Source organism: Nyctereutes procyonoides, unplaced genomic scaffold (assembly GCF_905146905.1).
Source record: "Nyctereutes procyonoides isolate TBG_1078 unplaced genomic scaffold, NYPRO_anot_genome, whole genome shotgun sequence".
NCBI classification, from domain to species: domain Eukaryota; kingdom Metazoa; phylum Chordata; class Mammalia; order Carnivora; family Canidae; genus Nyctereutes; species Nyctereutes procyonoides.
The window spans coordinates 4,931,945-4,945,310 of record NW_026575160.1 but is presented as its reverse complement, the minus strand read 5'-3'; the positions used below and the strand labels follow the sequence as shown (position 1 = coordinate 4,945,310).

General features: G+C 37.0%; 1 protein-coding gene across 2 annotated transcripts in view; it reads right to left on the bottom strand.

Annotated features, from left to right (window-relative positions):
* The window catches only part of BZW2 (basic leucine zipper and W2 domains 2), a 61,792-nt gene that overhangs the window by 33,229 nt on the left and 15,197 nt on the right, over nt 1-13,366 (bottom strand). The window contains exons 1-2 of one of the 2 annotated variants that reach the window (XM_055314496.1): nt 8,037-8,179; nt 5,383-5,447 (exon numbers count right to left, since the gene is read on the bottom strand). In XM_055314496.1, the coding sequence (XP_055170471.1) occupies nt 5,383-5,440 (58 nt within the window). In that variant the 5' untranslated portion in view covers nt 5,441-5,447; nt 8,037-8,179. Of the gene's footprint in view, nt 1-5,382; nt 5,448-8,036; nt 8,180-13,366 lie in introns of those variants that run through there. The other variant, XM_055314497.1, reaches the window with a different exon arrangement.

Below are 13,366 nucleotides of genomic sequence, written 5' to 3'. Positions count from 1 at the left end.
AATGTGGGGTTTGAACTCACAGCCCCCAAGATCAAGAGTCGCATGCTCTGTCAACTGAACCAATCAGGAACTCAGAATTTTTTTTTTAAAGGAAAGAAATGATTTAAAAATTCCAAGAAGGTTTAAAGAGTTGAAGGACATGAGTTTCTCAGTAAACAGCTGTAGGACACCCAGCACAAAGATTCAAAGAGGACACTGGATAAGACTCCTATCTTATCATGTAATCTCAATGCTGGGAACAAAGCAGCTATTGGAAGTTTAAGGGGCAAAACCCCAAAGCAAATACAAACTATCAAAAAACAGAATGACATTAAATTGCTCAATAGAAATACCAGAAACCAGAAGAAATTTCTTCAAATTTCTATGGGAAAATGACTCCCAAACTCTTAAGTCTGAGATTCAGTCAAACTATCAACCAAATGTAAAGGCAGAATAAATGGATTTTGAGACATTCATGGCCTTGAAAATGATGTTTCTCATACACTCCTTTCTAAAAAGCTATTGAAGCAGACACTCCACCAAAATGAGAATCATTCATGATCTCATGATCTTACTAAGTCATGAGATCCCAGGAAAAAGAGAAAAAAAATTATGAGCCAGGGAACAGGACTCTCCTGGAGAGTGGTAAAAAGACATTTCCAACATTTCATACTGCCAGCTGTACTGCTGACCTGGAAGGCAAACCGCCCGGGAGGGTATTTCCCTCTGATAGTATAATGATATATGATGAGAATTCCTAAAGTTTTTGTATTCAAAGATTTTTACGCAATGAAGGGAAATGTTAGTATTGAGTGTTAAGATACGGACAATGACGACTGACAAAAAAGGATAAATTAGGAAATGTTAACTCCAAAGACAAAATGAAGTTCAGAAAAAGAGGAATAATCAAGGAATAGCTGAACTGTGACTAGCATGCACAAAGTCACAGTAATATAAACCCGAAACAGTGGTCTGACTAAAACCAACCCATAGTAAAGAGAAACAAAGAGACATCTGCAGGTGGGTAGGGCTGTGTAGAGAGCTAAATCCTTATCTTCCATAGTATCAAGTGCAGACCATGTAAGAATGTTACGTGGTCACGTGAATGTAAAAATTTTAAAAAGCATATAAAGAGTGGAAGGCATTCCTCTGGGGAGACGATCTGCTGTTGCTGTAACATGCTTTGCAGGATGGTTTGAGCATTTAAACCAGGTGACTCTGATACATTTCAAAACTCCTTGAAAACCAGACAGTGCCTGTCTGGTCTGTACAGACTGACTGCTTAGACTGGTCAAGTAGAAAGGGTGAGTTGTAAGGGGTTAAACACCACAGCATCAGAGAAGCCAGAGAAGAATGGCATTCCCAGTACCAGTCAGAGTCACACTGCGTAAGATGCCATAAAGACAGACGTAACTTGAACATAATTTTTCATGAACAAGAGATAAAAGTCCTTTTGATGCCCTAAGCAAAACACTATGCAGCCAAGAACATGCAAATGTTGACGGTGGAAAAAAAAATATAATTAAGGGCTTGTTTTGTAGAAGGGGAGGAAGAGAATGGGAACTCCAGAGGAACAGATGACGAGAAGCCAGAGAGGAGGAAATGGTGACTGCACAGAAGGAACTCACTGGCAAGCATGGGACACTACCCCCTAACCCTTGGGGTCCAGCCAAAAGATAATTCTCCTTCCCCCTTGACAGAAAAAGTTTTCTTTCTGTTGATGAGAACAGGAGAAGCCAAAATGCCACAAGTTGTTTAGGGTCTCGTAACTGGCTTTCAAAACCAATTGAGGCCATTCCCGGGATGGCTCTACAACGTCCTTGAATGCTGCCCCGGTGGAGAAGCAGACTTTGATGGTTTGAAAATGATGATTGTGAGGCATTGGTAAATGAAAGTTAGTAAACAGGTTAAACTCTAGGCTCTGCTAAGAATTCATGCAGAGGATTCGGTTTTGAATGGGAGAGACAACATAACAAAACTTGTGTTTGTACAAAGCCCTTCGTTTCAGTTCTGTTTTCCCAAGAGATTTGCCAAGGAAGAGGAAAGTAAGAGAAGGAAGACAGTATGTCATGGCCCAAGATACTTCAACAGTGAGCAATCATGCATCAGATCGAGATAATCCTGTGCAGTTTGGGAATCTTACAACGTAGTGAAGGCATGCGAGGATTAATCATTCTTTTCTAGGTTGAAAAGAAGCTCGCACCTGATAAAATGTCCATCCAGAGGAATACAAAATTCCCCAACAAGAAAATGGCAAGAACACTGATTAAAGTTTGGGGAAACAGGACATTTTACTCCCAAGTTCCTTTTTTATCTGAAACATTATACGTACTTTGTATTTCACTTGAGGACAGTCTAGCAAAAAATACTAATAAAATCCTAGTGAAAATATGCTATAACTTCCTTGAGTTTCCGTTTGGCAGGTCAAACCTCCCTTGAAGCGGGAACTATATAATTAGGGTCTAAAATTTACACTGTGTTGGTGAATCACAAGGGTGACACTACAGAGTTAGTCATGCTGGCCCTTATACTGACAGAGAAACAGGCTTACTTCTGATGCTCAAATATGCCTGTAAGTTACCTAACCATATTTCTTTCTCTGGAAATCTCCGTAACTGGTTAATATAACATTTTCCCTATTGTTAATTAAGTGATAAAAACAAAATCTACATCCTTTTTTGTTTTGTTTTACATCCTTTTTTGAATGTCACTGAAGTATAGTAAATGAACAATCATGGGTTTTCTAACTATTCACATACCTGTATAATTTACATATTTATATTTACATACAAACATATATATTTCAACATTTGAAGGTATACTAGATTAGTTGCTAACACTTATTATAAAACCAAGAGGTGACTTAAAACTGCCAAGACAGATGAAAAATCTCAGGGAGAACCCAGGGTATATGCTCACTCTTTATGCCTGCAGTTGTTCCTTTTTTTCTCTCCTATTTTCACTAATTTTAATCCAATTTCTCTACAAAATTTATAGGGAGGCTAGTTCTGTTATTAAATATTTCATTTAGCTAAACATAATAATGGCTCAGGGGAGAAATTTCCATTGTTTCAAATTCCCACAAGCCACACTAGAAAACATACTTTCTTTGAAGTCGTATCATAAACAAGATGTGTATATTTCATAAAGAAAGAGTCTGAATGGATTTCTAAATGTGTCCTATCATAATGTTTAATTTTGATGTTAAGCAATAGAAAATACATTTTTTTTTTTTTACTAGCTTGGCACGGAAGAGCATTATTAGCTTTGCTAGCAAACAGATTTAAACTGAAGACAGAACCTCAGAAGACAGCCTATGAAAATGACCTTGAAATATCCTCACTAGATTTTTTTTTTTGCCTCAGCTCTACAAAATTGCCAACCATTTATCTGAAGTCAGATTTATCATAATAGCAAAAGAAAAGCCAAAACATGATAAATCATCAGGAGGCAATTCACCATTGTGAAGTGTAGAAAATGAGGTTGACTCCATTTTTTTTTTCCCAGCCAGCAATTTGGCACAAAATAGCTCAAGTGCCACTTAAATCCCCAATAGACTTGAGTTATATAAATCCAGATCAACTGACAAATAATATATATTTCCGGGTAGCTCTCTCAGAGTATTCCAGCACAGCAAGACAGAGGCACAATCTTGCCCACCAAATGAATCAAAGACAAACCATCTCAGAATCAGAGAAAACCTTTCCAGTTCAAAACTAAAGACTGACTCTAAGGCCAGTTTACTTGTTGAATCAAGTCTGCTGTTGTGCAATCCTTGGGCCCTCTCTTGGCTTTTAAGCTCAGTTACCGTGAATCAGCGTCGCACGAATACAGCTGTTCTAAAGCTGTTCGAGCTGGAGATCCAGGTCTGAGATTAACACGTTCCCCCAGTGGGCAGGCAAAGGCGAACCTTTCTGCACCTCACAGTTGGGCATATGTTAGATATTATCACATTACCAGGCTCAACAATACCCTAACTATAATTAGCTTTCTGAACTACATCATTCCTTGCTGATGAAGTCCTTTTGAAATTATCCATATCATTTTTTCCCCCATGACAGCTTTAAACAATGAGATAATGAAGGTGCGTTGACTGTAATGCCTTGTATTGATACCAGCATCTGGATTTCAACCGGGAAATGTAGTGGGGACACAGTTCGTAAGACCAAGATGAGGACTTAGCAGAGGGAGATGGTTCAGGCCATGTGCATTAGCTTATAGGGATGAGACAGGAATGAAAAAAAAAGGAAAAGGGGAAATCACAAGACATACTGTGCCAAATGACCACCTTTTGGCTACTTCACAGTTTTTTAATGTTCATTTTTTAGTAGGAATGTGAATTCCCAGCAAGCAGCACTTAAGAGTTAAATGTAGCCTCCACTGCTATCCAGTGACTCTCTGGTGAACTCCTCTACTCCAAATGACTGATTGCATTGAGACTTCCTTACCTTTTGCCAGGTTAGACTTGCTACTTATGCAGACATAGTATTTACCCAAGAGAGCATAAGCTGCAGGGGCTACCTCAACGTTGGAAATGCCAAAGTCATATAATATGGGTTATTGATTCAACAATTTAGCACTTGCTGTCCATTATATGCGGTTATGCTTCATAATCAGCAATGAGGCCTACAGAGGGATATCCAATCATCATTCATCTTTCTATATGATACTTTATTAAATGTTTCAGTTATTGTCCTCAGTGTTAGTCAACATAATAATTTCATATTACGTTTCCCTTTAAAAAAAGTTTCCTTATTAAGTTATGGCTCAACTATTTTTTTTTCTAAGCCCAAAAGGACTTCTATATAATTATGCAAAACTGATGAAAAATGTAAAACTATTCTTTACACAGAAAGGATGGTAAGATGAACATAACAGAAAAAGAAACCACTCATACAAATAGAAATGTTACCGGTCACCAAATGGGGCCTCTTACTACTTTTCCCACAATAAAAGACACTTGAAAATATCCTGAGTTTTAAAGATATTTAGGTAGTCAAGCTTTACCATCTTTGTTCTCAACATTTTCTTAAGAGCAACAGAGATAGCAAAACTCAGATAACAAATGCTGAGATCAAAAATGAGTAGATTTTATTATCTATTATCTTCATAGCTTCATAGGAGAGTGAGGAAACCTGCCAGATAGAATCATCCTCCTTTAGTAGATAGACACCAAGTTCAGACAAGTTAAATGACCTGTCCAAAATCAAACACAAATAACTGGCTGTTCAGAGGCTTGAACACAGAATTTCAGATTCTACATCCAGAGCTCAAAAGAAGATAAGTAGGGAGGTTCAGTGGAAACAAGGATAATTCTAATCCTTCCCCAATCTCATAACTTGGTCAGAACTTAACTCACTCTCAAAAAGCCCCATACACACGTGAATACACAGCACAACCTACCCCTTTTCCGAGTTTTGAACCGCTGGCCTGTTAGCACTGGCTTCTGATGCTTATTCATAAAATTTCTAAAAAAAAAAAAACAACAACAAAGAAAATAAAGATTATGTATTTCAAACAAGCAGTTCACATAAAAATTGTATGGATAATAAGCATACATTCCACCTCAGCTATCCTGAATACACTTTTTTAAAGCAAGGTGTGATTGTTAACTGTTGAACTAGCCAAACTTTTAAAATTGAATAACATCTAGTGTTGACAAGAGTCAGAGGGAAAGCAACCACAGACATAAAATTTGGCATAGGGAATAAACTCCATGCTGTACTTGGGGGAAAGCATTTGGCAAATGTAAATATTTACATGTGCATAACCTGAGTTCAGCAATTCTTTTACAAGAAATTTACTATTTCACCCACACAGATATGCGTATTTATGCCCATATGCACTCGTGTGTAAAGGGATTTAGTTGCAGGATTGTTGAATAAAAATGTGCAAAGCTAAATGCCCATAAACAGTGGTTTGGTTAAATAAGTTGTAAGAAGCCATCAAATGGAAAGTTATGAAGCTTTACAGAGGAATGAGTTAGGGTCTAAATGCAATGCTACATTTCTTGCCCTGGTTGCCTCTCTGATCATGTTTCAGACATCTGTGTCTCTCCTACCACTCACTGTGCTCCAGCCATCCTGCTGTCTTCTTCAGTGTGCCAGACAAGGCTGCCTCTCCTCCGGGCCTTCCCCAGCCATTCCCATGGCTCACTATCTGCCCTCATTTGAGTGCTTCCTTTTTCAGAGGTCTTCCCTGGTCACCTCTACTAATGGTGCCCCTTGTCAAACACTCTCTCTCCTTATCCAGCTTTATTTATCTTCACAGCCCTTAGTAGCATTTCACTGTGCTACTGCCATTCACTATGAGCTGTTTGCCTATGGTCCATTTCTCCCACTAGAGTGTAACCTCCATCTGAGCAGGGACTTTGTAGGTTTTACTCAAAACAGTATGTTTGGCACCTAAAACAACACCAAGTGAAGAGTTCGCATTTGGCAAATAATTGTCAAATAAGCTGTTGCACAGACATAGATGTTCAAGGCATACTGTCAATGGAAAAAAACAAGCTGAATAAAAGTGTGGAGTGTAATTTTTTGGTTAAAAAGGGAATATACATAATATTTGCTTTTCTCTACAAGGAAAATTCAAGGATGACTAACTTATCTTCAAAAAAAGTTTAAAACAAACAAACAAAAAACCCTGCCCCATAAGACCTCTTACAAATTAAGAATAACCTTGTGACATTAATACTATAATTTGAAAATATATCCAGATTGCCAAAATTATGAAGACCACGTAATTAAGAAAATGTCAAGCAAATTATTTAATTGCCTTTCAAAGTTCTTTTTAAATTGTGATTTGAAAATGTCTAGATTTTTTAATTAAGTCACTATTAAACAATCAAGAAAATGTACTGTGTTTAAGCAAACTAATTATGTCTCAAAGTTTAAAAAGACCCTTAAGAACATGTAAAAATTATTCAATTTATATGCCAAAACTTTTCTACACCATGAAAGAAAATCTATCCTCATACAGAAAGTAATCTGTTTATCACTTGAACTTTAATCATAATTTTAAAAGCGAAATTGTTTAAAAAATAAAGTAACAAGCACAAAAAGTAATTTCTTTTATGGTTTAAGGAAAGAGAAGCTTTTTTAATCCTATAGTGAACTTAATATATCATGCTATGAGATATAAAGATGCTGACTAAGCCCAAATCCATGCCCTCAATGTGCACAGGGTCTGGCAGAGACAAAATCCACAAACATTTACAATAGAATAGCATTACAGATCTAGAACAAAGAGTAGAGAAAGTGATCCTCTGGGGGGGGGGGGCACAGCGGGGGTGGGGTGGTGTAGCAGCTACATACTGAAATAGTTATAAATGCAATAAATGTCATCAATGAAATCTCATTTTATTTGCTGGAAGTTGGAAATACAGCTGCATTATTTACATTCACTACAATACACAGAAATTTCCTTGTTGGCATTTTTAGTAGATTCATTTTAGATTAGCAAACATTTCATTGGGGTACTTATAATGAATGTGTGTGTTTCTTGTTTCTACACCTCCCAAACACTACAAATATCATAAAATATTTTCTTGGGCTAGCAAAGAAAAAATATCTGTTAAAGAGTTTAGATCTCATACTGCAATATAACAACAAAAATATACTCCAAGTAGCCTGAAGCTTTTCTAGCAAGTGAACATGCTGCAAAGTTACTGTTTGCTAAAGATGTCTCTGCTTTGGAACAACAAAAAAAAAATTTAGAACTGCGAGCCTTTTCTAAAAGTTTTATTTACAGTCCAGAATATAAACTCACAGAATTCTCTAACTCTACCTTGGCATTCTGTTGCTGTTTTTCTGATGAAGAATTACCACAAAACAGCCTATGACAGAATTACTCTATTTCAAAAATCTTTAGCTCCATTTACACTTTCTTCAGTTCTAAATACAAGTTTGTTTCTTCATGGTTTAGTTTTGTGACCTTATTTCTCACAGCCTCCTATACTGCATGTGGAAAACAAAATAATAACGTGTAAACAAAAAAAGCATACAAAGATTTTGAGTGTACAGCAATAACATTTAAAACAAACACAAACAGAAACTCACCTACTGGTATTGAAAGATTAAATGGAGATATTCTGTTCACCAAAAGTCTGTATTGCTCAGCTGTTACTATTTAGAGCAGAAGCTTGGCTTGTCTCTAAATTTAGCAGTTCGTGCTACATTATAATCTGCTTCGGTGAGGGTCAGGCTTTATAAGGCACTCACTGAAGCCCTGGTGGAAGAGAAGCAGGGGCACTCTGAATAAGAAACTGTGCTAGCTTAAACCTGGGAAAGTAACAAAGAATAACAAAGACAGTTCTAGGAGGCCAAAAGCTTATTTTTATTAGGTCACATTATAATTTACAACTTGAAAACAACTAACTAAAAATACATATACACATATGTATATATGCACTATTTTATTCATTTATTATTTATTTATTAATAAAGATTTTATTTATTCATGAGAAGCAGAGAGAGAGAGAGAGAGAGAGAGAGAGAGAGAGAGCAGACACACAGGCAGAGGGAGAAGCAGGCTCCATGCAGGGAGCCCGATGTGGGACTCGATACCGGGTCTCCAGGATTAGGCCCTGAGCCAAAGGCGGCGCTGAACTGCTGAGCCACCTGGGCTGGCCCTACCTATATGCACTTTTTAAATCAGAGTTTAAGGGATCCCTGGGTGGCGCAGTGGTTTGGCGCCTGCCTTTGGCCCAGGGCGCGATCCTGGAGACCCGGGATCGAATCCCACGTCGGGCTCCCGGTGCATGGAGCCTGCTCCTCCCTCTGCCTGTGTCTCTGCCTCTCTCTCTCTCTCTCTCTCTCTCTCTCTCTCTCTCTGTGACTATCATAAAAAAAAAAAAAAGTTAAATCAGAGTTTAACAGAATCCTCAGAGGCAAAATTTATCTGGCGTACAACATATGTGTATATATACACACACATTCAAAAACTATAAGCCAAACAAACAAAAGTTCATGTCCTCCTCCCCAAATGGAAAAGCTCCATTTGGGGGGGGGAACATGGTTTAAAATAGTATTACAATATGTAAAATGGTTAAAAGACGAATGGATTTAAATATTTCATGTTACCTAAGAGACTAAATTTCTTGGATATTCCACAAAAGATGATAAAATATTAAAAAGATTCAACCCATCAAAAATTCAAAATTAAGTACTTTATTAATTAAATAAGCATTTTTGAATAAACTCCTAAATTGAAAGGCCCAATTGAAACATTTTTTTAAGTTTAACATATTACAAAATAAATTTTCACCCATCTCCCCTCTGTTAATATCCTAACTGCCCTGGGTCCTTTGTAGATTCTATCCCTTACTCCCAAATGACTCTGGGCCCATGTGTGACAATGGATCAGCAGTTCAAATGGATTGGCCTCTTTGGCAACTGTGTACTAATCCTGCCGGTTGCCCAGCACACTTTGAGTAGATTGACACATTGTGTGTTGCCTTGCCTGGCATTTTTCTTCTTTAATTCCCTTCATTTTGGAAAGAATCTTATCTACCAGAGAAGGACTAACTTTCTTGTTTCTAGAAGGGGATGACTGTTCTTTGGGTCTGGATCATCTTTGAACTACGATAATCTGCCTTATATCATATGTTATACTGCTAATATATACATATAACTATGTGATTCAAAGAACTTCAACATTATGAATATGATATGCTACATAAAGTGAGGTAGCAATCTTCTATAAGGGAGAAAAGAGAATAGTTTAGGTCCTGTGAGCCACATGGTGTGGCTCTGCTGTTAGAGCCTGGAAGCAGCCATAGACAACATGTAAACCAGTTATTCCAATAAAACTTTATTTACAAAGTAAGTGGTGGATCAGACTGGGCTCTCAGGTTGTGGTCTGCCATACCTGCTTTCTAAAGCAGTGTATCCAACAGAATTGTCTGTGATGGTGGAAATGTTCTGTATCTGTATTGTCTAAAATGGAAGTTACTAGATGCATATAGTCATTGAGCCCTTGAAATGTGGCTAGTGTATCTGAGGAATTTAAATTTATTTAATTTTCATTAATTAAAATGAAAATAGCCAATATGACTAGTGGTTATGTTGGTCAATCCAGTTTTGAAGAATTCATTATGGGCCAACACACGTCATTCGATAATAGAGGTGAAAGTATATCCAAAGAATAGAAAGATTTTCATTAATTAAAAAAAAAAATTAAGTAGTTCTGAGGAACATTTTGCCCAAATTTCAAAACCAGGTGGCTATCGTGAGAAAGAAAAAAATAACAAACTTCAAAGTGAAAGTCTCTGTGTGTAGTAAATAACCATGGGAGAAGGAGGAGGAGGAGAAGGAGGAGGAGGAGGAGGAGGAGGAGGAGGAGGAGGAGAAGGAGGAGGAGGAGGAGAAGAAGAAGAAGAAGAAGAAGAAGAAGAAGAAGAAGAAGAAGAAGAAGAAGTCGTCGAAGAAGAAGAAGAAGAAGAAGACCACGACGACGAAGACGGCGGAGGCGGCAGCGGAGGAGGAGACCACGACTTTCGATTCTAAGATAATAAAAGTTATAGGGCAACAATATCATCTCCAAAATATAAGGTGTTTCACAAAGATAGTAATACTAGCACACAAAACTAGTAATATAACTGAGCCACTTCACTGCAACATTCTCAGGAAGTACTTTGTGTTTAGGAACACAAAACCACCTTTTATTCTATATTCCAAAAGAGCAAAATAATGTAGCTTTTAATAAAAAGAACTAAAAATTGCCCATAGTTATAAACTATTCTCTTTTCCATTAAAGCTAAAACACTAAGAACATACATCAAATCCTTCACAGAAACAAAGTTGTAATGTCCAGGAGTCATTTGGGTTGATAACAATGATCTCAAGAGAAGCAAAAATAATTAAGCTGCACTCAGAAAGTGTAAATTATAATATTCTAAAGCAATAGACCAGATAAATGCTTACAATAACACTGCACTTTGTTGCCCAGAATAACATTATCTTGTATAATGTCCTTATAATGATTCTGTACCAAACAGCCTCTCTATAATCAAAATCACCTAGCCTCTACAAAATGCTTCTTTGTATCTCCAAGCAAATTCTATGTGGGTTTTAGTTCTTATGATAATTGGAAAAAAAATAACAACAATGAAATTTAAAACAGTAGCCTACCTATAAAAGAAAAATGTTTCTAAATAAAATCAGGTATTCTCTTTTTTAGTACAAAAATACTGTTATATTCATATCCCCTTACTCTCTTATCCTTTTTTTTTTTTTAAAGATTTTATTTATTTATTCATGAGAGACACACAGAGAGAGGCAGAGACACAGGCAGAGGGAGAAGCAGGCTCCAAGTAGGGAGCCCGATGTGGGACTCGATCCCGGGACTCCAGGATCACGTCCTGGGCCAAAGTCAGGTACCAAACCACTGAGCCACCCAGGGATCTCTCTCTTATCCTTTTAAAAAAAAAAAAAAATTATTTATTCATGAGACACAGAGAGAGAGAGAGGCAGAGAGATAGGCAGAGAGAGAAGCAGGCTCTCTGTGAAGAGCTTGATATGGGACTGGATCCCAGGACCCCAAGATCACAACCTGAGTGAGCCAAAGGTAGATGCTCAACCACTGAGCCACACCCAGGTATCCCTCTATTCTCTTATCCTTAATGGTATAAAAGAAGAAAAATAATCTTTCTTAAAGAGCATCACACTTAATAGTTTACTCCTCAAAAATTTACAACTATGTATTTCCAGAGGGACATTAATGGTGGAAACTAGATTGTGCTAAGCAACCACCTTACAAGGAAAGAATGGCCAATGCCCAAAGGAATCATGCTGTGAAAAAAAGAGTACTAAGAGCTGTTTATCTAAATCTTTTAAGATATAAAGGCATCATGGTCAAATTTTCATTATCACATTTCACAATTTTACACCTTAAATTTATTAGTATACCTACCTTATTTCTGAATGCTGATATTTTGCTTTCCTTTTAGCAAAAACAGAAATATTCTAAAAATTACATTTGAAGCATAACATATAACCTTTTCATTGAAATAAATTAAGATAATGTGTAAGCTCATTTATTTTTTTTCTAGTGAAGTTAATTTAGAATACTTTCAAGAATTGGAAATAAAGTCCTAAAATACTTTCATCCTATCAATCCATGCCCTCTGCTTACTTTGACTTTTAAAAAGTATCCTGGGGGCATGCAAATTCCCTTTTCTGGGCTTCCACTTGCCCTAGGTGCAATCTCTCCTAGGTCCTTCCCTTCTCTTAATAACTGACCAAGCATCTCCATTCGGCTTTACAGATGGGCTAATCTTGCTGATGTGATTCTTAAGTCTCTCAAATCCTGTTAAGGTGGAAACAGGCAAACACACCCACCAGACATTGCAGCACACTTTGGCTTTTAGAAAACCCACCCCTCAAATAAAATGTTTCAAAGTATTTTAACAGCAAAATGCCCTCAAGCCTCTGTTCTTGGTAAGTGAAGACACTTGGAACTTTTGTCTACCAGACAACAGCATTGTGATAACTGTATACCTACAAGATTTCAAACCATAAATTCTGAGAGCTTAGAGGAAATAGTGGTATAAAACCAGGAAATGCCCAAAAATTGGGCAGTTGTTGTTTAAATATGTATTAATTTGTATTTTGGGGTGCTTATGTGTTAAGCATTGTTCTAGGGCAGGGGTCTCATCCTGGGGTAATTCTATCCCCTCAAGGAACGGGTGGCAATGTGTGTAGACATTTATTTTGTCATGCTGGGGATGTAGGGATGCTACTGATGTCTCCTAGGTAGATGCTATGGATGCTGTTAAGTAATGGACAATGCACAGGAGAGTTCCCCAAAACAAAGGATTCTCTGGTCCAAAATTTTAATTGTGCCAAGGTTAAAAAATCCTACACTAAAAAGGAAAAATACTATTTGCAAAACCAGAGATTTGTTCACACTATTTAAAAACTATCCACATATATGGAAACATACCAGAGCAACAACCAGGCGGATATTTCCTCGAATCACTTATTTGTTTGCCAAACAGTGACGTTAATTTTAGAGAAAACACATCTATCACTGAGTAGTTTGTCATAGCTAAAATCAAAAGTGCAATTAGTATACAAAATAAATTATTCCCGCAGTCTTTAATACTAATAGCTGTCTTTTCACATTGATAATTTTATATCCTCTGATGATCAGGGGAAAGATGGAGTGTAAATAATAATATGGGATTGAAGAGGGAGGCAGAAAAGGAGGAGGCCGAGCAAATAAATGTTTCCTACTTTTGGATATCACAGTAGTGAGGATAGAAAGACAACGAAGATTGAAAACTGCAATTGTTTAATTTTTCAAACTTGGAAAAAACGATATGTTAGGTAAAAACAGCAAGAATACCCTGAAAAACAAACAAAAAACAGAAACAAAACAAAAACAA